Source organism: Pagrus major, chromosome 15, assembly GCF_040436345.1.
Source record: "Pagrus major chromosome 15, Pma_NU_1.0".
NCBI classification, from domain to species: Eukaryota; Metazoa; Chordata; class Actinopteri; order Spariformes; family Sparidae; genus Pagrus; species Pagrus major.
Window position 1 is genome coordinate 13,825,880 of NC_133229.1, and position 26,594 is coordinate 13,852,473.

General features: G+C 42.5%; 1 protein-coding gene across 4 annotated transcripts; it reads left to right on the plus strand.

Annotated features, from left to right (window-relative positions):
* Positions 1-1,241: 1,241 nt before the first annotated feature.
* On the plus strand, positions 1,242-26,590 carry srfb (serum response factor b). 4 transcript variants are annotated; one of them, XM_073481940.1, is made up of 8 exons: positions 1,242-2,113; positions 7,453-7,719; positions 19,220-19,457; positions 22,019-22,183; positions 22,506-22,616; positions 22,958-23,155; positions 23,254-23,355; positions 24,385-26,590. In XM_073481940.1, exons 1-8 carry the CDS (start codon positions 1,466-1,468, stop codon positions 24,420-24,422), a joined length of 1,767 nt encoding a protein of 588 aa, XP_073338041.1. In that variant the 5' UTR covers positions 1,242-1,465; the 3' UTR covers positions 24,423-26,590. The 4 variants fall into 4 exon arrangements, with proteins under 4 accessions (XP_073338041.1, XP_073338039.1, XP_073338040.1 ...); XM_073481938.1 differs by having other exon boundaries at positions 23,254-23,330; XM_073481939.1 differs by having other exon boundaries at positions 22,022-22,183; positions 23,254-23,330.
* The last annotated feature ends 4 nt before the right edge of the window (positions 26,591-26,594 follow it).

Genomic DNA, 26,594 nt, shown 5'->3' on the forward strand with positions numbered 1-26,594 from the left:
TACATTCAAATATATCCCCAAGCATCTTGCCAAAAAAATCTTAGGAAAGAAACCACGTTCAAATACCACAATATTTTGTATTTGTTTTAACCTGTCTGCAGCACTAGAGGGGTTGGGTTCATTGCATCATTGCAAACACTGTCAGATAAGTACACCTGGTAGATTCTGGTAGATATTCCTGTGATAGCCCTTATGGACGTGTCACAACGAGAAAAGAGCATCAAAGATGGCCGAATTCCATTTAGCTGCTGCAGTTTCAGGGTCCTGGTGTCGTGCATGCTGCCTCACTTGATTTACTGGGACACTTGTACAGATCGTTAATGTTATTAGAAACATCTTTTCCAACTTTCCAGCTCCACAGGGTTACATGTTGAAGGCATGAATATTAATAATGCATACTTTTTCAGCTTGCCAGCACAGTGAACAGTGGTCTGGGAACTCCTATGAAAGTTAGAGTGATGCAGGTCTAGTATACAAGGTAATTATTAGTGTTTGATGGTGGAGTATATCTGCTATATTTTTAGGGGAAGTAGATGACTATACAATGCACACACACAAGTAAGAATCATGCATGTGATCTGTCTTAATGTATCTAAATTTAGGTTATATATTCACCAACAGTTAATAAAATACTGGACAAAATCCAAGTAATTCAGAATCATTTCAGCTCCTTCGACCAAAACATATCAACAAAGACGTGTTTTGGCTTACAAACTGTGGGAAAACATGTGTGTGGTGCGACACTGGGCAACCTGTGGGGAATAAAAAGTTGGATGTTTTGTTATTTCGGTGCCTGTGCCTGTCCGCGGTGACGTTGTCTGTAGCGCAACCATTTTGGTATTTATGCCAATGAGCCTGCCCTGTCGACCAATCACGGCGCTACTCAGATAATCCTCAGCCAATCGATAGGCGACGCTGTGACTCACCAAATAAGGAGAGACAGCACCATATAAGGAAACATTGTATCTCTTTATAAGGAGGGAAGTAGTTCCTGGGTTGTAATATCACTCCGCTGCCGTAAACGCTGCTTTAAAATTAGGTGATTTTACGCGTCCCCGAGCCGTGGGGAGATGAATACTGCGTTAAAGATGTAGTTAAAATGAGATTATGAGCGCTAACGGGCCGATGCTCGCCTTTTTTTCGGCTTACAAGGCGGACTACTTGACGTGGCGGAGCGGCATGGAGGGCGCTCTTCGCGTTTTCCTTTTTGAGAAAGCGCTCGGAGTTTTGGAGATAGAGGAGGAGGGCGCACCAAACTGAGCCGGGGTTGAAGGGTCTCGGGGGCAGCATCACTTTCCAAAGTTTGTCTCGGTTATTTCCTGGCTTCTCCAAACCACCAACCGGCCCGGTTTGTTTACATTTTGTGGCCCGGGCGTGTGCGCGTGTTTATCGGTCGGTTACGAGACAACGCGGCGACACTCCAGCTTGTTTGGCTGGTGTTCAGAGACTCGGTCCAGTAAATAGAATGTTACCGAGCCGGGTCGGGTCGGCACCATCTGGAAACGGGTCAGCTTCAGGCAGAGGTACCGCAGGACACAGTTCGGGGGTTCTCGGCAGCGGGATACGTCCCGTTTTGATCAGAGCAGGGCAAGCTTTACCGGGGGTCAGCGAGAGCGCCGGTGCCGCCGGGCGACAGGGGGAGAGAGACGCCGTCGGGATGCTGGGGGCTAACGGTCCAGGTGGTCCGAGAGGTGTGAGACCGGGAAACGGGACTGGCGTGACCCCTCTACAGACCGCCGTCCAGGGCAACATGGTGGGGTTAAACACCCAGGTTGTGTTGGCTCGCGGAGCCAGGTTCGACCCGGACAGGGAGGCTGCACCTCTGTGCAGCGGCTCGGATAACGACTCTGATTCGGGGGATGACGACGACCCAGTGGGTTCACTCGGGGACAGCAGGAGAGGGGTGAAGCGGGAGAGAGAGATGGAAGCCGCGGTGACGGGGCAGGAGGTGGGAGTAGCTCCCGGAGGCTACGGCATGGTGCCCGGAGGGGTCGCCGGGGCAAAGCCGGGGAAGAAGACACGTGGGCGCGTCAAGATAAAGATGGAATTTATTGACAACAAGTTGAGACGCTACACCACGTTCAGCAAGAGGAAGACGGGTATCATGAAAAAGGTGAGTCGGGTGATTGTGTTTGGATGTCATCCAACTGTAGTTGCATTTGATTTGAGTGTCACTCAGGTGTTGTTTGGCCTAGATATGCTGCAGTATAATACATGGTGCTGTGTACGCTTTCATCCATTCATGGAATTTGCAATGAGGTTGAGGTCACACCTAGATAATCTGCACAATCATAACACCAGCAGGCAAAGTGCTGCATGGTCATATCAATATACACAGTAAAAGACAAGGATAGTGGGCTTAAGTTCTGTCAGATGGAAGACAATTATGACACAAACTGACTGACTGGCTGTGAGGAAGTCAGAGCATTACATGACAGGCAGCGTGCTTTAAATAGACTTGAGCAAATGACAATTCTATTTATGACCATGCCCACCCCAACTGTAACACATGACCCTCGAGCACACACACACACACACACACACACAGATATTCCCAGAAAGATGGACACACACATTCATGCACACATGCACCTTCATACACAGACAGACATGCATGCAGGCCTGTTGGAAGGACTTTCCATCAGTGCACACAGGCTGTCCCCTCTGTCACTGTGAAGCAGGCTGCAGCCATGCGGCGGTGAGCAGCAGCAGCCTGTAGGTTCCAACAGCTGACTGAACCCCAGGGAAGCAGATCAGAGGACAGTCAAAGAGCACTCAAACAGAAGAGAGGAGCTCGGGACTGTCTGTGCATGCATTATGGCAGTGTTCATTTAGAAGCAAGCGTCCAGCCTCATTCAGTCAGCGATGACTTGGTTTCAGATTTGTTTAGTTGGGTCTGGCACATTAAAGATGACAGAAGTTGCTCCACGGTAGTCACAGTTGCCTCCATTACTGTCTGCTAAGATTAAAGCAATGCTCCTCTGGAAAGCCACAAATCAAGCACACGGTTGCTGCTGTGACATCTAAAGTTGATTATTTGGAGTCGAGGTCCGCTGGTGACCAGAAGCACAGCAGTTGTTTTGCCGTAGACACGGCCATTTTTCATTATCACTGTAAATCAACACCTGTAAGCCACACGCTTTATTGTAGTGCAAGAGTTTTCCTCCTGTTACTCCTCGAAATGCTTGTACTGTGCACTCTGCAGTCTTTTCTTTTTAAGCATCCCAGACTGTTGTCGTGGAAACTGAGGTGTCTTTATGTAGGCTCTTGGCAACATGAACACTATTTGACACGCTGCTCGGATGGAGATTTTTTGAAAATGTTGCCTACACTATGTCAGCCATCACAGAAATTGACAAGTGGGTGGAGTGGGAAGATTCATAGTAGACTGGTCTCAAACTGGTTTCCAGGACGAGCCTGGTTTCATATTGAAGGATGTGGTGAGCGAAGCACAGGCCTGCTCGTTCTCTTCTCATAATATGCTTTAGATTAAATGCTTGTAAACACTTGCGCGACACAAGTTGTTCCATTTGTGGTGCAGGATTGCTCAATTAAAACTTCTGGTTCCTCTTAGTTTGGTTCCTTTATTTGTACAGAGAAGGACAAGGTGTTAATTTGTGCTCTTTCTCTCACTATGCTCAGTACACTTGTCATAGCAGGGAAAGCACAGGTGTTATTAATAACAAATTATGCCTCCATTCCATTAAAGTGCCTCAATAAGCCTTGCACTGAACCCGACTCACTGAAATGGAACGCAGCCATTATTAATGTTATTGTTCACGCTTGGCCTTTTCCTGCTTTGATATGTCTAGTGCTGAAGCAATTAGACCAAAATGGATTAGTTAACTGATGGAAACTTCATCCCTAAAATGTAGATGATTGATTAGGCTAACTGCTCGTCACACATTCGCTGTCTCACATCTTTAATGTGAAGATTTGTTGTTTTTTGTTGTTTTTATGTCATTTTAATGTCATAATTTAGGTTTTAAATTGAGCCTGACCGATATATTTGTTGGCTGATGATATCAGCCAATATTGGCCTATCTCAGATATATCATATCGGTATATATTTTGTCCAATATGCACAAATATGAAATGTTTTTGTCGAGATTATACTGCAGAAAAGACGGGGGGGTTAATTTTTAATTACTAAACTCCCAGTGAAGTTTACTGTTTCAGTCCACTAATGTTTGTTAATGTTTTGGACAATAAAGGTCATTGTTGAACTGTAAAAAATCTTTCTTCCATTACATATCTGAGACAAAAGTGTTTGATAAACACTTTCATGAGAATATTGCAAAATTTGTGTATATCAGCCAACATATCAGAATGTTTTATTTTCTAATAAATATATCGTCATCGCCCCCCAAAATTGAGTGTCGGTTGGGCTCTAGTTTTAAATGGTTAGTCAGACAAAACAAACATTTTGAAGAAACTACCTTTGACTCTTTGCCCTTTGCAGCCCTAGAATCAACTAGGGACTCAGCTCAGGTCATTTTCTTTCCCTCCAGTGCAATACGTGATGGTCTATAATGCTTGGTTACTGACCATTGGTTGTACAATACTTTTCTCAATGCATTGTGGGTTAGGGTATAATAAATCTCACTATACATTCATACAGCACTCCACAATGGCAAACTCATTATATCGTCCATTATATATTGGGTAGTGAGTGATCCAGGAGCTTTGGACTGCTGGAAGAAAGAGGTTTTCAGGCTATGGGCTAGCTAAATGTAGTGGGTATCTCTGCAACAGGATGCATAGATGCCTTTGACATAATGTGAAAACTGTTCTTTCGTTTTAATGTCTTACACATTGCACCTTTTTAAGAAGCTAGAATCAGAGAATTTGACCTCATCAATCGGATCAATTGTTTATCAAAACAAATGGCGATCCATTTATTTAGACCACTAATCAATTAATTGATTAATTCTTGCACCTCTACTATCAACCGTGTAATCTCAAGGTCGCCTTTGGGACTAGTGCTCTAATTACAAGCAGAAAAAAAAGATATAAGCTGAAAAATGGGGCCATAAAAAGCTACCTATCTCCATGTTGGCATCCATGAGTTTATCTTACACCCGGCTTTATTTGATATATAGGCTGGGGATGTTTTGTGTGACAGAGGAACCAATTACGGCCCGGGTTGACCCTGCCATCATGAATATTTATGAGAAAATCAGCGGAGCAAGGAAACTTATTAAAGCATTGTGTAGGTCTAGTTTGTGCTGCCACCTAGCACACTTAAGCTGACAAATGAGTCCTTCTCTGCCTTGGATGTTGGCCAAACATCAGGCCCTGTTGTTAGAGACCCTCTGAAGTTGCTGCAGAGCTAATCAAGAGAGATGGCAGTGGAAGAGCATGACTGGAGCTGTGTAGTTCATTACCTGCCCCTGTAATGCTGCATTAAAAGTCAGTGAGGTGAATTGTACGAATGGCAAGAGAAAGAGAGAGGTTTCTTTTCAAACACTGTTCTTCAACACACACACTACATGATTATGGTTGCTCAGGTGACACAAGTGCAGCATTGAGCTCCTGTAGCAGTAGCCGGCCATCATTAGCCTTCCTCTGCTCTGTCGTCATGATATTAAACACAAAAGGCAATTGTATGAGTTCAGCATGTTCCCAGATATGGAGGATTGGTCTGATACAGCCCATAATGAACACAGTGTCAGGGCATGATGGAGCACAGCAGAATGAATGCATCGTTTAATAACAGCTCAATAAAATCCTTAAATTTGAATGCGATTTGTCTCCTCCTCTCTCAATGGCTCATTTATCAGCTAGCTGCGGCTGTAACTGTGTTCACCAAGGTGATGGCAATGGCACTGTACCAGAAGCATCCTCCACATAACTTATGACTCATTTAGATAAAAAGGCTGTCTCAGGAGTTCACTCGGAGTGCAGCCTTGTAGTCCGTGTGTTGGTTGGAGATGAATCTCATTGTGCATCTACTTTGCACCAGGGTTTTTGAATGTGTGTGTGTGTGTGTGTGTGTGCATACTGTATAATGAATGACAAGGCAGCAAGCTGTGAGGGTGGCCTCACGTTTCACCTCTGCGTGCTAAGAACGATTCCTTGTGTGTGTGCGCTTCTTCGTCAAGACTGGGTTACTACACAAGCCCCCGCTGCAATCAGTCTGAAAGCTATATCACTCTCTCTATTCTGGGGGCCTTATCTCATGTTATTTTAGCTTAATTTGTGCTATACGTCAGAGTTCACTACATGGGTATTTTTAGATTTTAGTGTTTTCTTGGCTATGTTGTTTATTTCCAGAGGTTCACCTTTGGAATCTCTTATATTCCCTTTCCAGCGGAGATTACTTTGTCTGTGATAGGAGGGTAATCCAAGCCGTAATTTGGAGCACCATATAAGGTCGTCACGATACCAGATTTTTTAAGTTCATTACAATGCTAGTATAATAAACTACACTAAATGTCTCTTCGATACCAAAGTCCTAGGGCACCTCAAAATGAGATTTGTTTTCTTTTTTTGTCACTAAAAACCTGCATCTGGTACAGAAAAAACACAACACATACCAACACATGTAATTATGTTAATATCGGTGCAGCTTTTGGTTGAAAATCTAATTGTGGATCTGTTTTTTTTGTTCTTGTTAAAGCTTTGGTGCTTTAGATTAGAGCTGCAACAATCAGTCGATTAATTGATTAGTCAGTTGAAAGTAGAGCCTGACCAATATACAGTTTTTGGGGCCAATACTGATATTCAGGATTAAAACAATATGTAATGGAGGCAGGACAATTAACAATAAACTTTATTGTCTCAAATGACATCAGTGAACTGACACAGTAAACTTAACTCAAAATGTAAAAATCATAAGTCATCTCAAGCATTGTTTTCTGCACAGTATTCTTTAAAAACAAAACATTTTTATGTCGGCTGATATTGACGACAACCAATGCTGATGTATCTGTGATAGGCCAATAGCGGCTGATAATTATCGGCCAACCAATTTGTCGGGCTGTAACTGAAGACAATTTTATCTGTTAAAAAACTATTTTCCAGAATTGATTTGTTTTAGTAATTTTTCAAAATGTCAAACATTTGCTGATTCCAGCTTCTCAAATGCGGGGATTTGCTGCTTTTCTTTGTCAGTTCTGATGGTAGATGAAGAGTCTTTGGGTTTTGGACTGTTGGTTTGACAAAAGAAGCCATTTGAAGACGTCACTTTGGGCTCTGGGAAATTATGATGATAATTTTTTCGCAATGTTTTGACATTTTATATAATAAATGGATTAATTGTGAGAATAATTGCCAGATTAGTCTATAATGAAAAGACGCAATAGTTGTAGCCCCACTTTTGATATTTTCGAGCATGGATTTCGTATCGTTTTAAACACATGGTAAAAGTATCAAAGTGTCAATACTTTTGAATTATACTATTTGCCCATCCTCTCTTGACACTTGAATTTTCTTTTCTCTCTCTCCTAGGCCTATGAACTCTCCACCCTGACGGGAACCCAGGTCCTGCTGCTCGTGGCCAGTGAAACGGGCCACGTCTACACTTTCGCTACCCGCAAACTCCAACCCATGATCACAAGCGAAACGGGCAAAGCCCTGATCCAAACATGCCTCAACTCACCGGACTCGCCGCCACGCTCGGACCCCTCCATGGACCAGCGCATGAGTGCCACGGGCTTCGAGGAGACGGACCTCACCTACCAGGTGTCTGAGTCGGAGAGTATGGGCGACACAAAGGTGTGAGTCAAAAATAAGAACACGCTTCTTCTCTTTTGGGAAAATCATAGCTGTGAATCCCCAAAATACAAAGCGTTCATTTCTGTACGGGTCCCCACAACCCATTTCCCCTGTTTTCACCAAGTTTCAGTCTTAGTGACTCACCGACTGTCTGCTTTCTCCATGAGGCATGAATTGCAGGGCAATTTTAAAAAAAAAAAAAAAAAAAAAAAAAAAAACAACTGATAAAGCACCACAGAGTCACTCATGTATTTAGTGGGAAATCTCTCCAAAAAAGGCCAGACAAGCACACAAGGAGAGCAAATAAATCAAACCCAAGAGCAGTTGTGGAAAATCATCTTTGTCCTATTGTAAACACCGTTCTGAACTTTTGCCTGTAAGATGTGAGGCTTCAGGTTTTGGGCTCGGTGGTTTGGTTCTGAGCACCAAGTCAATTCTTTTAAATTAAACCAAAAAGTCTCACCAGTCCTTCAAAGGGCTCTACAGTGCGTAGAGAGCCAGATCAAATGTGTAGTATTATCCCACTTACCGTAGGGAGCCGTCTGCACTTTACCTTTGTGACCTCTCATCCAGGAAAGCCTCGTAACGCTCTCAGAGATAAATCACAGCAGGTCTGGGTTGTGTTAGAAGGAGAAACACGCAGTCTTCTGGATAGAGGACTTTAGTGTTTATCTTTGATTTTTGGGATGGAGCTGACTTTTGCTCGTGGATGAAAATTTGAGCTTACATATATTTCTGAAAATATTGGAATATGACACGTTTTGTGCATTCTTCAAATTTGTCTACCTTCTAAAAGTTCTTATGACAGAAAAAGTGTTGGAATGATAAAAGATTAATTTATTCTCTGAAATCTTTATGATCAACATTATTTGTGTGCGTGTGTGACCTCTCTGTTCGTGTTCCTGTATTTTCACACTACATTACTGCAAGTGTTCTGAAACCTTTGAGATTCCGAAGCGACACAATAAAGTCGTCAGCAGACACACTTCACTGTCCGCACCTTCGTGCAATCACGTGCCGGGAAGCCGAGATCACCTCCGCTGTTTACACGGCTTAAATACGCCCCTTTGAAGACGGACACTTCCACGCCTGTTCGGCTTGCGTTCTGTTTTTACAAGGCACTAACTAACACGTACCATACACCGTCAGGGATGGGAGCTCAACCTTCGCATGTTAAGCCACTCTCATGCCCGCTCTGCTCATTGATAAAAATTAGATTCTGCCTCTGTTGCCATATATGGTATGGTTTCCCTGCCTGCTCTCTTGGCTGAGGCCCCTCACATTCCTTATAAGCTGCAGCTGTCTTTGGAGTCCTGTGATCCCCCACCCCCCACCCACCCCACAACTCATTTAGTGATATGGAGGAGAGGTATGGATGTAGATATGAGCAGGTGGAATGGAAACATTTGAGCGATACTTTACGTTTCATGCGATGTCTATTTAGGTGGCTGGCAGGGACACTGTGACCTTTGCCCTCTCCGCTGTAGTCCAGAGTGTGGGAGTCCAGCATGGGTCCTGTGAACGCTGCTCACAGTAGAAATTACCACTGCGTGATCCATGTCAGGATCAGCGCTGTTATGGTTAGGACCCAGCAGGTGTATACGGAGGCCTCAAATGATCATTTCTGTGCAGTAGGTCTGTGGCTGCGTGCACCTCTGCAGCGTCTGGACACGATTCATCAAGAGAGCCGTATGTCATACATACGGTCCAAACTAGTCTAAACAGTTCAGGGTCTGCGATGGCTGGTGGGGGAAGTGGAGGACATTTTGGAGAAGCAGAAGAGAGAAGCTCAGGAGATAAGTGAAGCAGACATGATTCAATGCTGTAAGCGTTGCTCATATCATGTGACAGTAGAAATTCTGGTGCTAGTTTCCTATAATACTCTTGGAGGATTAAAAGAGGGATGCAAGATTTTAAAATATCAACAGCAATCGGTGATGTAACTCTGCATCCATTTTGTCATCTAGTTGTGTTTTTATTTATTTTTTAATTATTATTATCTTGGCTAAAAGGGATTGACCGATGTGTTTATTTCAGGGCCAATACCGATTATTAGTTATCAAGGAGACCAATATTTGGAACCGATATACATTTGAAATAAAAAATGCCTCTTTATTCTTCCACTCCACTACAGTTTTTGCTAACTTTAGTTACTAGTTACTTTGCAGATTCAGATTATTTGGTGATGATTGGCTATTACTTGTGGCGTGTAACCAATCAGATCGTGTTTTGGGTCAAAAAATTGAGTCAGTAGCCCATCGTGACCGAATGAATGTAAATGATAGCAAAAAGAAATTGTATTTGATGTGAATTCGGACTGCAACTAACGAGGAATTTGACCATTATTTTCACAATTAATTAATTAATACTTCAGTCTATAAAATTTAAGAAAAATGGAGAATCTGCACATCAAAATTTCCAAAGCTCAAACTGAAGTCTTCTAATTGCTTCTTTTGTCTGATAAACCATCCAAAACCCAAAGACTCTTTAATTACTGTCATAAATGACAAAGAAAAGCAGCAAATCCTCTCATTTAAAAAGCTGGAACTAACAGGTGATTGACATTGTTGCTTAAAAAATAACTGCAAAAAAATGAACATTACCCTCATAATGATACATTGAAACAGAAAACTCCATGCTTTGGTTATAGTCCACCAAAACAAAAGCCTACCAAAACCGTTCAGCATGTAACTACACGACTGAATTGGCTCAAGGCAGAAGTATTTTCACCTAGGCTGTAAAAAAACTAAAAAAACAAACTTGCCAGCCCCTCTGGAAATGTTATCAAATTTCTCCTGAACTATTTTCCTAAATTAGTTCATAAATAAATTTTAAGGCGAGTAATGGATCGTGCAGTTTGAGAGTCGTGCTTCGTATTATGCTGCAATTACTTGTTTTGGTTGTTGGTAGCTTTGTGTGAGTGTTTGGAAAGGCTGAGTCACACTCTTATCATCTGCTGATTGGCCTGATGACTCTGAATGAATTTGTCGGTCATGTCACCAGACCTCAATCTTTTACTGAACACTGACTGAAAACTAGCAGTGAGAATGATGCGCACGCGCTTCTTTTCGGCATCTACTCTGAACAGTCGCACAGGATAGAACGTGTCTTTAGCTGAGCAGAATTCCGTGTTAAGGTGAAAAGACCTTAAATTTAAGGTGCGTGACTCACTTTATCTGGAAAACCCTCGCTTTTTATTGCCTCTGCGGCTGCTTCTTAATATCAGACATGCCTACAGTACAGATGTTTTTATGCTTTTTGGGATATTTTTGGACGTGGATAGCAAATCCCACAACTCATGTTTGCTTAGAGGATCTAGCTTAGGATAGATTTCTCCATATCAGTCTTCTGGTTTTCCCCTCCTCTCCCCTCCCTTACTCCATCCCTCTCTCTTTCTCTATCTCTTCCTGCTGCTCTGGCTGTCAGTGCCATTGCTGTTTGTAATCCTGCTGAAGTTTATTTGCTGTTCTCCTCATTAGCACAGATCACTCTGCCTTTGCAACTAAAAGCATCCAGACTGAGGCCACTGTCCTGACCTGCAGCTGACATGTTTGTTTTCCCTGCGTTGTGGCTCCTTAGACGTCCTGTGACTGCTTCGACAGTGTCTGTGCTCAACATATTGTATGCCTATAAATGTGTATGAATTTGAATTCGTCTCCCTGGAGAAATTTAAAGTGATTTGATAATTAAGTATCACAGCATTAAACATTTATCTTTTGACACTTTTTTCTTCTGTCCTACTGTCTAACTGTTGTTCGTGATTTGAAGTAGGTGACAAGAGAGAATCTCTGAGATAATGGAAAGTTAATTTGCTCAGATATGCGCTCTTATCACCAGGCTGTTGTACGAAGAGAGAGGTGGTGGTGGCGGTGTCAGAGGGAGAGCGGCATGTTGGCTGCGTTCGAGGGGAGAAAACCAACGTTATGTCACCTCCCCCCTCCTTCCTCCCCCTTATTTTACAGCAAGCAACTGGACAGGTCAGCCGCCATTGGCTGCACCTCCTCCACTTGGGCTGCCTTGCCTTTTTTAGCAGTCCCAAATGGAGCTGCAAATTCCATGTTGCTGGCAGGGTGACAGACTGGGAGATGGGAGCCAGCAAATGGGAGATTAGACGAGGACCAGGCACCAGTAAACTGCACAATGGGCTCTCCAGCCAGCACTGGCCCTAGCCTGCCAGTTGTCACCTTCAATTTGGAATGATTAATCCCTCGTGAATAGGGAATCATTTGTGTCCTTCTCTTTTTAATTACTCTCTCATTTCCTTGTCCTTTTTAAATACAGGGTCTTCCGTGTGTCTGTGAAGGAGAGCAATGGAGGCGTTTATTCCTTTACCATAAATAGAAACCTTTAAACCGCACAAAATTTGGGAAAAGAGCACATTGAAAGATCTTTGAAAGAGCGAAGATAAAATGTTTTGCCACTATTAACCAAAAAAACCTCTAGAGGCAGAATGTTTAACACATAAGATATCTCTGTTGCTTGATTTAAATAATGTCCGTCTTGTAAAATTGACTACTACTTAGACTGCCCTCTCCATAACACGCTGACTCCAGAGCATCCATTGCTTATTCCAGACGACTCAGCCCCTCCGTTCACACGACTATAAATTGTGACTTCATTTGTTATGTCCTGGTACCTCATTATACTAAGTGGCGTGTTTCCCCAGTTCAGTCCCTGGTTGTGTGTGTTTTGTTTTTTTCCTCGGAAGCGAGAAGAGCAGTCATTGTAGGGTTAATTTAAAGACGGGGTAAAAAAGAGGATCTGGGATCAAATTTAAACCACCTTTTGTATGAGTGAGTGCAAAAGGGAACTATTAGGCCTTGGCGGAGGTATGCACTCTATTGAGTGATCGTATTCAATATCCGCTCATGTGCATGTTATTTTCCTTGATTAATCAGTTGATTGTATGTGAAAATTTCAGAAGTTAATGCAAGGTGAAGTCTTTAAATTGCTCATGTTGTCTGATTTTTAAATAAACAAAACAAAAAAAAAACATACAAAAATTAAATTTCATATAACATCAGATAAAAAAGCATCAAATCTTTGGAATTAAGAAGTACGGAAGCCCTAAAGGGCCATGCATTCATACACTTTATTTCCTCCGTTTTCCCGTGATAACGAGTTAATTTCATTTGTTTTCTCGAGATCTCAAGTTATTATCTCGAAATAACAACTGCCGTTTTCCCGAGATAACGTGATAATTTTCTCGATATCTCGAGATAACAAAACTTTGTTTTCCCGAGATAACGATATAATTAATTCGAGATCTTGAGAAAACAAAACGATAGTGTAGTATATCATTGCAGGAAACATCATTCAGTGTAGCAATATCAGAGGAGCAGGAGCATATCGATCACCGCGTCACATATCTTTTCAATCAAGGCCTGACACAGGCTGAAATAGCATTATGCCTTGCTATTACAGATAATATACACATTAGTGTGCGTAATTTTAAAAAGACGATTAGCAAGGCTTCAGCTATATCGGTGGCGCAATCTAAGTGAGCCTGATGTTGTCGTTAACTACATAGCTGACCAGCTACGAGGTCTCGAGCATCTCCATAATCTCAGGCCTATCATATCACAGTCATTATCTCGAGATCTCAAATTAATTATATCGTTATCTCGGGAAAACAAAGTTTCATTATCTCGAGATCTCGAGAAAATTATCCCGTTATCTCGGGAAAATGGCAGTTGTTATTTCGAGATAATAACTCGAGATCTCGAGAAAACAAATGAAATTAACTCGTTATGACGGGAAAACGGAGGAAATAAAATGTATGAATGCATGGCCCTTTAGGGCTTCCGTAAATAAGCTAGAGCCAGGTGAAGTTTGGCTCTTTTACTGTGGAAATGACTCTTTATCAAAGTAGATCAAATACGAAAAATCGATTAATTGACTAATCACTTCAGCTCCAATCTATTATATCTACTTATCACACTTCCTGTATGTTTGAATATTATAGATGAGGTGTCCATTTTTAGTGATGTGGATAGTATGATGGTGACGGTGTGTGGGAGATGTACAGGACCTGAGGAGGAAATTATGGCGCTGAGCCTTTGGCTTCATCAAACATGATTCTCTGCTCTCACTTCTGGTCTGAAGGAATGCATTACACCACTGCAGCCTATGTTTACTATGCACCTTGACTCTGAACTAAAAGCCAGCGCTGTTTATAGATTGGCCATTTGAAAGGAGACTCATGGAGATGGTCAAACAAAGCAGTAGGTCAGTGGAAGCTTCCTATGTAGGTCACAGAGATATTAGCAGTTTGACTAAACTTGGATTACCACATAGGTTCAAACCTGCATGATAAATTAGCGGACACTATCCGAAGCTGAAGCAGGAGCTGAAAGTCGTTTATCCATTGAGCTTTGCAATATTTCTAATTTTTTTAAATTTTACTGTAGTACAAGGTAGGGCAGGGCAATAAGGCCTTAAAATAATAGTGTGTAATTTGTGGCTATATTGCTATACACAATATATATCTAGATATTTTGAAATCTTCTCAAAGCACTTCGTAAATGCTAGGACCGGGCAACAAAATCAAATATCACAATGTTTTTGACTGAATGCCTCAATATCGATATGGTGACAAAATTGTAGGGATGACTGTTGGAGGTGGTGAAGCCTCTCAGTCCATTACAGGAATTCAGTTGTTGTTGAACGGCCCCAGTGGTGAGAAGTGCGTAAAGTCAGATGGCGTCTGCCTTCACAAGTGCCCTCATGCTGCCTCAGCTGGCCCGCAAAGGGTTAATTCCCCCTCAGAGGTGCTCGGGTTTCCCGCCAGCTGTCTGTGCCCTCAGCTGTTTGTACTCTCTGTCACTCCCCTATCCTGTCCCCTGTCCCTAACCTCACACAGGTCTGACTCTACTTCGCCTGCCACATTCAGACACACACTGTCTGCTGCTTACTGTGGTAGAGCTACTTGTTAGCACACTGCTGTTAGCTTTCTAGACCTACCTGGTCATCAGTGTTAGGCAGACCAGTTGATTTTTGATTTCGTTTGCTCTTCTTCTGTTACCATCTTAAAGATTAATTATTTTAACCTGTTGTGATGACATGCAGTATTATATGTAATTCATATGCTGATCTAGAGCAAGTTTATCTCATTTGTCTTTGTTAAAGGAGACATATTCATAGGTTGACACGTGTTAATACTCAAAATACACATCAATGTTCTCATACTGTCCAGTGGTGCAGCACTGTATTCCCCCTCTGTCTGACACGCTCTGTTTTAGCTCCTGTCTCTTTAAGGCCCCCCCTGCCGAATACCCAGTCTGCTCTGATTGGTCAGCTCACACACACCTGACCCAGAACCACTAACCGCAACAGAGCAGCTGTGCTAAATCAATTCTCACGTGCCAAACTAGCCGCTAAGCGTACATTATGCAAATGCACGACATGGTAACACAGTGTCCATGTCACAAAGTCACAGAATTAAAGGCAGGACTACTGACGAGGCGTTTCAGGAGCAGTGTTTTCTGTGGGAGAGAGGAGCTTCAGTTGGTGCGGACTTTGACCTCTTTAACTTTGAAGATCTTTTACATGCACAAGAACCTTTGATAAAACACTGAAGGGAAGGGGGAAAAAAACAAAAAAGCAAACTAGGTCTCCTTTAACTTTTAGTTAAGCGTGGATATTCTGATGATTTCAGATTGTGAGTGATCTTGAAACTGTACCTTGTCCAAACTTCAGTAACCTAATTAATTAGCAGATGGCTATGCTGATAGGGTCAAATTACTTCACCTGGCTCATCCTTGTGTGACGGGTTGTGAACAATACAACTTGAGTTGTAGCTAGCTCCTTGGCAGATTGAGGCAATTGTGCCAAAATAGAACTTTAATTTTTGGAGAAAATGTAGAAATGCATAGGCTATTTCAGGTCTGGCTATAGTCTACAGGGCATTTCAAAAATGAGAAAATGGATCCCAGTTTAGGTCATGATATGATTAAATAGATCATGACATTTTGGCCAGATCACCCACCCCTAGTTTTAGTGAACATTAACAAAACAGCTGTGACTTAAACCAAATTGGAAAATATCCTGGGAGAATGAAGTGGTGGTGACAGCTGTGTCACGGTCTGACTGTCAGTAATCACTCTGTGCTGAACGATAGGCCTAATTGTTGGACTGTAGACGAATGATGGTGTGAATTTACTCAGTTTTACTCTCAAGTTAAGAGAGCAGAACAACTGTGAGTCCTCTGCGTGGCCCTCCCCCTTTGACTTTCCAGCTGCTGTTTAACTAAAGAGGTAAACGACCTTGGACTGTCAGAGCCCCTCAGCAGGGCCAGGATCTGAGCTGCAGACCAGCTAATTCACTGCTCAGCACTGTGTGGTTTTGGTTTTGTAAACTCTTGTGGATTCAGAGCAGCTTGTATAAGACACCACCTGCTGAGCCATCTGAGTCCCAGTAGAGTTTACTGCAACAACCTTGGCTATGTGTTAATCATCTGAGTGTTGAAACTCATCGAATAAAACAAAATGTTTGGTTTAGTCATTGTAGTGAGCCATGCTAGCACACGATCTTCAATACTGAGATGTGAGCAGACATTAATGTTGCTCTAGACTGGCTGCCAATCTGTATAGTAGCTCCATGTGCATGTTTGCATGGTAGTGTGCGGTTAGAAGGCCTTATCAGTGGAGTCCACGCTGGATCCTCCACCTCTCACCCATGTAATCAGTCACATATAAAAACCAACAATGCTTTGCTAAGACAGGTTGGCCTAGCCTGTTTCTCTGCTACCTTTCTGTTATCAATAATGACGTTTTACAAGCCACAATCCTCCTTCACTCTCTCCTACATTGTATGCCGTTTCCAGACACTCAAGATATCATTCACTCACCTCACGTGTTATACTGCTGCACTGTGTGGAGTGCCTTACATCTATAACACAATAGCTTTGTCCCAATTCTGAGGCTGGATCCTCTAAAGGACAAGGTCTGCGAAGGTGTGTCTTTCAGAGGAGCTGAGGTCTGAGCTGAGCCTGCACATTCTCATCCAATAATACAGTTTAGCCTCAGTGAAAAAGCTAATGGTTTTCAACTTGTAACAAAAACATTTACAATTTTGTCACCAGGAAGTTAAAGTGTAAATACCACTGGGAAACTGGGTTCCCAGATTCCATGGTGCCATAGTTTATAATGCGAGTTGTAATATTTCACTTCAATACATGATGGACAGCTAACAAATAGTGTGCCAGGTTAATGATAGATACAGAATAACTTTCAGAGATTAAAGGGACGCTAGTGTTTTAAGAACAGTGTTTTTAAAGGGGCACTATGTAGTTTTCAAACTCAGAATTCAATATTTACAATATTAATGAGGTAATGATACAAACTCAGAAATATTTTCATAAACTCTCAGAGGAAAATAAGGTCCCCAGAACACTGTTTGAAGTAAAACCATATGAAACTGTGTTGTCCTTTTTAAGGTCAGTTTGTTTATTCAGTCATGAAAAGTAAGAGTTTGTTTATTCACCTTGTTTAAGCATGAAAATAAAATGATTAAAGATGTTTCTCTTCTGATTGAAATGTCTGCCCAAAAAATACACGTGCACCTTTTAACCATACCAAAAAAAAAAACACACACAAACACAGATCCAGTACAAACAACCCCACCAACTCCTTAACATTAGAATAAATGGGGAAAACCAGACCAGTCAAGAAAAAAAAACACAAAAAAAACAACAACAACAATTAATTAATAACACACATTATACAGTATGAGTAGGGGAGCACAGCAGAAACAATACCTTCTGCTGTCTAAGTCTAGAAAGGCTAATCATAACTACAAGATTGCAAAAACCCTGCAGCCATGTGGCATGCGCAGTAACCATTTGGTTACCAAGGTGCTCCATTAGCTTATCTTCTTCACAGACTGAGTGGTACTCCCCTTGGCAATTTAACTGTAAATCTATAAAGAAAATCAGTTGACTTCCACTAATAAGAACAAACAAGCCTCCAATATATACATCGTGCAGTGCCTTTTTATTGGTCCATATAGCTGACAGGAAAAGGGAGAGGAGGGGTGACATACAACATGCAACTTCTCTTTGCTTTGCACTAACATACTGTAACTCAGTAAGGAATATTCAGCCTGTATTGATAGGTCTCAACAGCGTCTCTGTGCTTAATCAAACCCTCAAAGAACATTGAACCCACAGGAAAATATTCACTCTTATATGCCTTCTAATGTTCAGGCTTATTCCCGTTCTGCTGTAACAGATCATTACTATCAAGTGCTAAGTGTTTGTGTAAGTGCGTAGAAACGGGCACGGTGGGTTTTAGATGTGCTTTATCGTCCCAGTCGAACGCCCACCCAGCTCTCATCCTGCAGCCCACTCACCAGCACATCCTGCTCTGCTGTTCAATGGATGCTCACATTAGTGTATGGTGTAACGCTGCGTCTCCCCTCCTTTTGATCTTAACTTTATGTGAGCATTTCATGTGCCCGATTTCCACGCCTTTCACTGGGATGTCACGTTAGTTACGGTCAGTAAGTTGTCATAGTAACTCAACAAAATATGAGCACAGTGAAATGATGTAAATTAATGCCCCTTATTTCTCTTTTGAGACTTTTAAAATGGCATTGCTCAGTGAAACGCTCCCAGCACTGATAATTATTTTACATATGGATGCAGTTAGAGAGGTCCCGGCCTGTTTCCCTTACCTTGTTTATGTCATTAATCCTGAGTCTATTAAAACCCCTCTGCTTTCTGTCACGCAGCCATTGATCCCTGAAAATACTGCGAGTGTTAAAGCCTCCTCCTCCTGCCCACCCTGCTTTCAGCTGCTCAAAGAGGAAAAGCCCCATTAACGGTGTTGTTTTAGGTGTCCTCGTGAAAACCTCCTGATGTTGGTTTTGCAGTCACTGGAATAAATGGTTTGTAGCAGAGCAGAGTTAGGACTAGTGCATCAGTTTGAAGTGCTAGCAACTTCAAAGTAGTCAAAAATAGTATCTTAAAAGGGCACGCCACAGATTTTACAAATCAAGATCAGTTTACAAGTCAAGATGTTGATTTTGGTTTCAGACTTAACAAATCTATTTTTTTTTTTTTCCAAAGCATTTTTTATTGGTGAAAGGCATGAGCAAATACATAACACTGGATTTACAGGTCACCATTTATCGTATTTTCTGTCCCCATCCACCCTGCCTATCCCCCGCGCAACAACACACATTACATAAAAATAAATACAATAAAATAAATAAATAAACAATGATAACCAATATCACTTAGAGAGGCACTATGTAGTTTTGGTGAAACTTAACAAATCTGACACAGAAAGCCTGAGTTACAAATTGTAGATGTGGATATCAGGGAAGCTCTAACATAATGTATTTACTGTATTGAGTTGCATTATGGGAATTGAAGGTGTCTGCTGCTGCCTCATTGTGGTATTGGTGCTTCTCTTCAGTCCAATATTAAAATCCCTTGAGAACTCCTCAGCTCAGTCGTCATCTTCTTCCTGCTCAAAGTGTTTGCTTCCTCCCACAGGATACACTGAAGCCGACGTTCACGGTAGCCGGCCTACCAGGCACTACCAGCAGCGCCCAGTCTACAGTGCCCACCACCTCCACCACCATGCAGGTGAGCAGCGGATCGTTTCCCATCACCAACTACCTGGCGCCCGTCTCGGCCGGCAGCAACGTCAGCGCCAACGGCACCGTCCTCAAGACCGCCGGCGCCTCCACAGGGGTCATGCAGCTGCCCGGCGGCTTCACCTTCATGCCCGGTATGTAGGAGAGCAGCTCTGGTGCACTTCTTCATTCTTTTCTTTATGGTTTGTTTGTCCTAACCTCACCCTTTAGAATGAAAATGGCCTTCATGTTTTGTTAATGTCACCGTGTTGTCTAGCTTATTAGCTGATTAGAATTTGAATGGCGCCTCGTCGTGATCGCCGTGTCTTCTCGGAGTGGTCGTGCTCTCTGTCTTCGAGCTGTTTACATCACACAACAGCCCTTTATAGCCAGTCAACAACACTCAGCGCCCTCGGGTGCTACAAAGCCCCCAGTCTGCAGGGAAGCCACGTCTATTGGCAAGCGGCCCTGCCTTTGATTGTCACTCAGGGACAGGAATAATTAGGTGAGAGGGACACAATAGACCTGGCAATGAGGGCTGACGAACACGGCCCATAATTAGTCATGAATATTCAATGAAGGATCGGTGGCTTGTGCTAAAATTATAATTGAGGCGGACTGGGCTTTGTGACAGAGTGGTCATGAACTAGACATGACCCTTCATTAAGGGGGAACTTCACAGACACACTCTGAAACGCAAGGGAACTCTACCGCGCCAACTCAGGGAGGACTTTGGGGCAGCAGGCTCTGATTTGGGGATCCCTGAAGAGTTTCCAAATTGGCCTTCCCCAGTAATTATTCATTACTCTTCCGTTTCATGGTGGATGTGATGGGAAATACTCAGGGATGTCTGTGGGTCTCCAAGTGGGGCCTGGGGACGCTAAAGGTCACGACTCCCCCAAAGACGTGAGGAATATTTGAATTTTGCGATAATTTCAGTGGTAATATCTCATCTGTCGGGCTGTTTCATCAAAAATGTTGTAATATTTGATTTTGTCACCCAGTCCTAGAATTTATGAAGTGCTTTGGGGAGATTTCATAATATCAGGTTATATTTATATCAGATATATATCTTGTGAATCTCAGTAAGCTGTAGAATATTCCATTATTGTTTTAAGGCCATGTTGCCCAGCCCTACTCATCTGTACAAGATTCTCATTGCTCATTTATCTGGACTGTGATGACATGGACAATTTGAAAGGCAGTTCAACACTTCAGTGCTGACTGGTGCAATCTTTTCTACAGCGTATGCTGTTATCATCTAGACGAGAGTCTGTGTTGCACCTGTGAGGGCCTCAGCGCTCGTCAGTGTTGTACTTAGCTCTCTGTTGCAGTGTTTGTCTGCAGCAGCTGAACAGACAGACACACAATGTCCACTAATGGGTCCTGTATGTCATTTTGACTGACAGCTGAAGGACAGCCAGGCAGTATCTCTGTCCAGCCGCCCTGTTTTTCTTTTTCTCTTTCTCGATCTGCCTCTTCCTTCTACAACCTTCTCTCTCACCCTCCCTCTCTCCCCACCCCCTCCCTCCCTCTCTTCTGCCCGCTCACTCCCGTTCTCCTCTTCACCACCTGTCTGGCACATAGCAGCAGTGCCAGGTGGAATAACGCACCCTCCCACACGAAAACCTCCTCAGTTGACAGCTTGACAGGGCCTGCCCACCCTCCTGCAGCAACTGTCTATGGAGCATATGACCAAATGTGAGGGTGTGACTCCACAGTCACGTTCTATAACAAGATATTTCTTAAAAAAAAAAAAAAGAAAATTGAAAACTCATGCAACATACACAATGAAACAAAATGACACCCATCTACACAGTTAGAATTTGCACATTACATGTCACATAACAGATTCGCTGATTCATTTTTACATCTCTTAACATTTCTTGCACACAGGTTTGAGTCAACTAAAATGTCAACGTGCTATCCAACCACTTAATCACCATTTAATACAGTCATACAGTATGTGTCACTTGACTTAGAAATCATGTAGGTATAAAAACTAAGTGTTCTTGAACATTTGCTTTAATTTCAATGGCTTTTTATTAAACTTAGTATTAAACTTAAACTTACAATGCCACACCAGCTTAAAGCTACCCTGTCAGGTTTTTGACCACTAGAAGTGCTATGAAGCAACGTTTTCACATGCAGAGGAAGAACACGTTGATGAAATAATAATAATATTAATAAATTCCTGTTTTTTTTAGGAAGACAAACTCTACATATTTGTGAGACCTCAATGTTGCACATTAGACATGGAACGATATGAACATTTAATGTCACCAATAAAAACTGCAGAAATGGCAATCACGATCCACGATATTAATTGCGATCTAGCTAGACTTGAAATGGCCTATAATTTTCTCCATTTGTGCCTAAAGTAGTGTGTAAGTAATTTGAAGCAATGTGAGGGAATTTGTCCAATAAGCAATTGCCATCTAGTTGGCACAGCTTTTAGTTTGTTTGCAAACAAAGATAAGAAGACATCAAATATTACGATCTCTATGATTCACCTGAAAAGTAGACTGGACTCATCCAAGATCGATCCGAATCTTAAATCATCAGATCGCCCACCCCTAGTGGGTCTTTTGTAGAAATGATAGAAATAGATTATTTTTCTGCATAGTGTACCTTGAAGTTAGTCGCACCTTTTCAAACTGTACTATCCTTCTGCATTAGGTCTTACTCCCCTCTGTGTGTCTCTGTGCCCCTCCAGCAGGCACTCCTCTCCCCCCCGGCACCCCCACCATTCCTCTGAGCCAGCTGCAGCAGCACTCCCTGGCCCTCCAGGGGCAGCATGGTCAGGCCCTGGCCGCCGCCCCGCAGCCTCAGCAGGGACAGCAGGCTGTCTTCCGCTTCCCTGCTGCTGTCTCCCTCACAGGTGACCTGCTCTGCATGCTGCCACCACTCCGCCTGCTTCTACTAATCATACTCATATCAGCACAGAGCCGCTGCTGAGAGCCCTGCTAATGCTACATCTTCTGCTATGACTAATAATCATGCACCTAATGCTGGGATTACTAATGCTACTTGGGCGACGACTTCTTCTCCCTCTGCTAATATTACTGCCAATGCTTCTACTGCCAGTGCTGCCATATGCCACCCCCACTGCTCCCCGTACTCCTACTGCAGCTCCCGCTGTTCCTTGTGTGGGGTGTTTGATGACTTACTGGAGTGGCTGTTTGCCCTTTGTGTGTCTCCAGGAGCGGGGGTTCCCCAGCAGCTCCAGGCTATCCAGGTCCACCCCAACACCCAGTCCACCTCCAACAGTGACAGCAGCCCAGAGATCTCCCACACCTCCGCAAACTCTACTGGTAAGTCAGATCCCATCTGTTGTCCTGTCTCCTTATGATTCAAATTTCACCCCGCTGGATGAGAATTTGTATGTTTTCTTAGAGAAGTTCCATTTAAAAGTTTGATGTGCAGCATCTTAAGCCTCTTATAGGTGACATTGTGTCAGTTTTTTCCCTGTTTTACAATCTGCTCTAGTTTCAAATGAGTTGTGTTTTTGTGCCACTGCATACCACACAAGTTGAATTTGAAGATGGGTATGAAGCGCCACCTGCTGGCCAACACACGTACACACCTCTTGCCCTCAGCATGACATGTGCTTTTTCCCTCCCTCCTCCTCCCTCCCTCCCCGCTCTCCTTCCAGCAACGGTGAGTCTCCCAGCAACCATCGTCACCTCGTCAGTGCCAACATCTGTGGCGGGTCACATGATGTACCCCAGCCCCCACACAGTGATGTACGCCTCCACGCCGACCCTGGCCGACGGGGGGCTAGCTGTGCTCAACGCCTTCTCCCAGGGCACCTCGGCCATGCAGGTGTCCCACGCACAGGCCCAAGACACAGGTGAGACGCTGCACACAGACCAGTTACTGTATGTCAAATGAACATATCTCTGGAGAATATGTAGATGAACCATCATGTGTCTCTCCCCCCCCCCTCAGGTGGTGTCCCTCAGGTGTTCCTCACAGCACCTCCAGGCACAGTGCAGATCCCCGTCTCAGCGGTGCAGCTACACCCAGTACGGCAAGATCTGCATTTTACAAGTGAAACTCTCATATTCCCTATGCAACCAGCATGCCACGTGACCGCTGCACTAATGCATCCTAACAGAGCACTGGCACACGGAGGCCACGGGGTTGTCACCTCGCGCGTCTTTGTATGAATGTAGACAATCGGCTGGCAGTTTGTTTTACCTGTGATTTGCAGCAAAATACACACCCAGTAGATTTAACAAAACACCGCTGTAGAAGTGCATGGAAAAGAAAAACTTGAATGTGTTTTATTTACATTATAAAATCCAGACCCATGAAGAAACTTGTATTATAAATATGTAGATATTTGGATTTTACAACTGGAAAATTCCTTTAAAGCTTCAGGTTATATTTGTCTTTGGTTATTAAAGGCTAAGTTTCTCTACAGAATACGATTTCATAGAGTAAAAAACTTAAAGGATAAGTTCACCCAAAAATTCTGTAATTTTCTACCCACCCTCATGCTGATGGAAAGTCAGGTGAATTTTCGTAATGCACAAAACATTTCTGGAGCTTCACAGCAAAACATTGTTGCAGCATTCCCCTAAACAACTGAAGTAGATGAGGACTTGCTTTAAAATGTAAAAAAAAAAAATGAAAAAAGAGAGGCATAATCCAAGTCTGATTTGAAATAGACGTTATTTACACCCTCAACGTACAGCTACAGTGAAGAGTTTGAATTTAAAAAGGGTATAAATAATGTATTTTTAAATCAATTTGAGATCTCTGGGCTTTCAGAAACATGAATTACAATGGATATAGCTGTATGGAGCTGCTTTAGGCTTTTGTTTTTCCAGTTTTTTAATGATCTAAAGCAAGTCCCATATACTTAGTTGTTTTACTGTGTAGCTCATTTTTGGGTGAATTGTTCCTTTTAAATATTGTAGAAAACACCAGCTTCTGTTGCAGCTTTACACCACTCCAAGATAAACAGCATGTAGCGTAGCAGCAGGATTTCCATCTGTGCTGGGTGTTGTGTGATGTGATGACATGTGATTGGCTGTTTGTCCTGCCTCCTGACGTAGCTGTGTTGTGCTCCAGATGGTGATTGGCCAGCAGTCGAGCGGCAGCAGCAGTAACCTGACGGAGCTCCAGGTGGTGAACCTGGACGCAGCACAGAACTCGAAGAACGACTGACAGACGGCTGGAGCTGTTTAATGCGGCAGACCCAGGGACACGGACGGACGGACAGACAAGACTGACTGACCGACATCTCTATTTATTGATGCCTTCCTACAGAGTTTCACATCACACTTCTGAATGTGACTTTAAAGTACATATATACACACAATCAAGGGCATATGTGTGGCTGACCCTTATACAGTATGTTTTGGTATATAAATATATATATATTCGCAGATGCATAGGAAATATATCACTACATCCATCATGGGAAGCTATTTTCTATGCTGTTAGATGGTGTTATTTTTTTGTGTGCGTGTTTTTGTTTTTTTTTGAAAATGTGTAATTACCTTCTCACACACACACAAATACACACAAATACACACGCACACACACACACACACACACACACACTGCAAGGTGCCACAGCTTCACACCAGCCAAAGAGACATTTGTTTGTCTGAATGTTCCAGTGTGAGCAACTCGTGCACAAGCGTGTGCGTCTGTGTGCGCGCGCATATCTGGGGTTTGTAAATGGGCGGGGAGACACTTATTGACTTAAAAAAAAAAAAGACATTTGGAAATGTACATAGATTTTTTTTCTAAATTGACAACTTGTATTTTTAGCCTGGTTTAGTTTGTGCAACGGCATGTAGTTGTTTTTTACGTAGTGGTTTTGTATGTACATGAAAATGATTTGCATAAAGATTTACATGTATATGTAAATTAATTTAATATACCATCCTCTGTTGATATACTGTCATGCTGTTGGGAGTTTTCACTACAAGATGGAGAAAGAACGCTGGATGTTTTTCTACATTTTTTTTTGATTGTGACATGGATCAAGCAGCTGGGTCACAACATGTAAAACAGACGATATTTATGTTTTACTGTTAACATATTCTTACTTCAGAGAAACAGCTGATGTTCTGATCATTTGGTTTCATCTTCAGTTTTCTATGTGAGGTTTCCTAAAGGAGCCCTGAACTGGCACTTTCATGAGTGTAGTTGTTGAAACAATGACAATCTGATGGAAATTATCGTCTTTTAGCATAATGCTACCTATATTTTCATACGGTCGCACACAGAAATATGAGTTCAGTTCTAACGCAGCTGTCATACACAGTTAATATCCTTAAAACATTTGAATTCTTTGCTCATTTTTTAAATGGCACGATATTTGACTTCTGTGGGAAACAAACAGGTTTCATGACATCAGATAAATAAATTAACTTTGTCATCCAGTTAGTTTTTAAAAGTGATCCATTTTAATCCTGTCACTCTGATTTGCCTCCACAAGACTGCAGAACTTGAACTATGTGATGCTAAGGGCATTGACACAAATCTCCTGTTTAACAGACACTGTACAGACTTGGTAATTCCACTTCAATACTGCAATCAAAGCTTTAGTGTTTCCTTGTGTGAAAGCACTTGATGTTATTCAGTGCAGCTTCAGTGCTGTAGTAATAAGACAGTAATGAGTTTGAATATTTTTGTAAGAACAAGGGTCTCTTAATCTGGAGAAGTGACTTCAGGTGCTTTGAAATATTAATATACTCCTTGTAATGAGAACTGTAAGACCCTAGCTGACTGCAATCTCAGTGTGTACCTCAGCAATCATTAAGAATGAGAGTTATTAGACTGAGAGCCTTCTTTCTGCACCATAGTGCCTGATTTCTCATTCACTGCAAGTCAAGGGAAATGTAGGATTGACTTATTTCCAGACCACTTCACATGACTCTGGACCTTGTCGTTGAAATCCTCCGCTGTGCCCAGAGTGAGATTTTTGATTCGTTTCTACAGAATTAGCCGGATGACCGAGCGTGGCTGGCTGGAAGCCATAGAAAAAGTTTGACAGAGGCTAGAGTGCTCGACTGCTGTTCAGTTATTCACTGGTGAGGGAGGTCGTTTTCACGCTCGATGTACATGATGTCATGTCATCCTGCAGAGGAAACATTTACACATAACATTTACTTCCCCCATGTTATCTGGTTATTATTATTTTAAAAAGGGGATATTCGAACAGAATTTGTGGTTTTCAACTCGTCATTGATAGAAATGGTTATTTTGTGTATTTTTCTTTTGTTGTACAGACATTTTGTAATAAAAACAAGATGAAACACAATGAA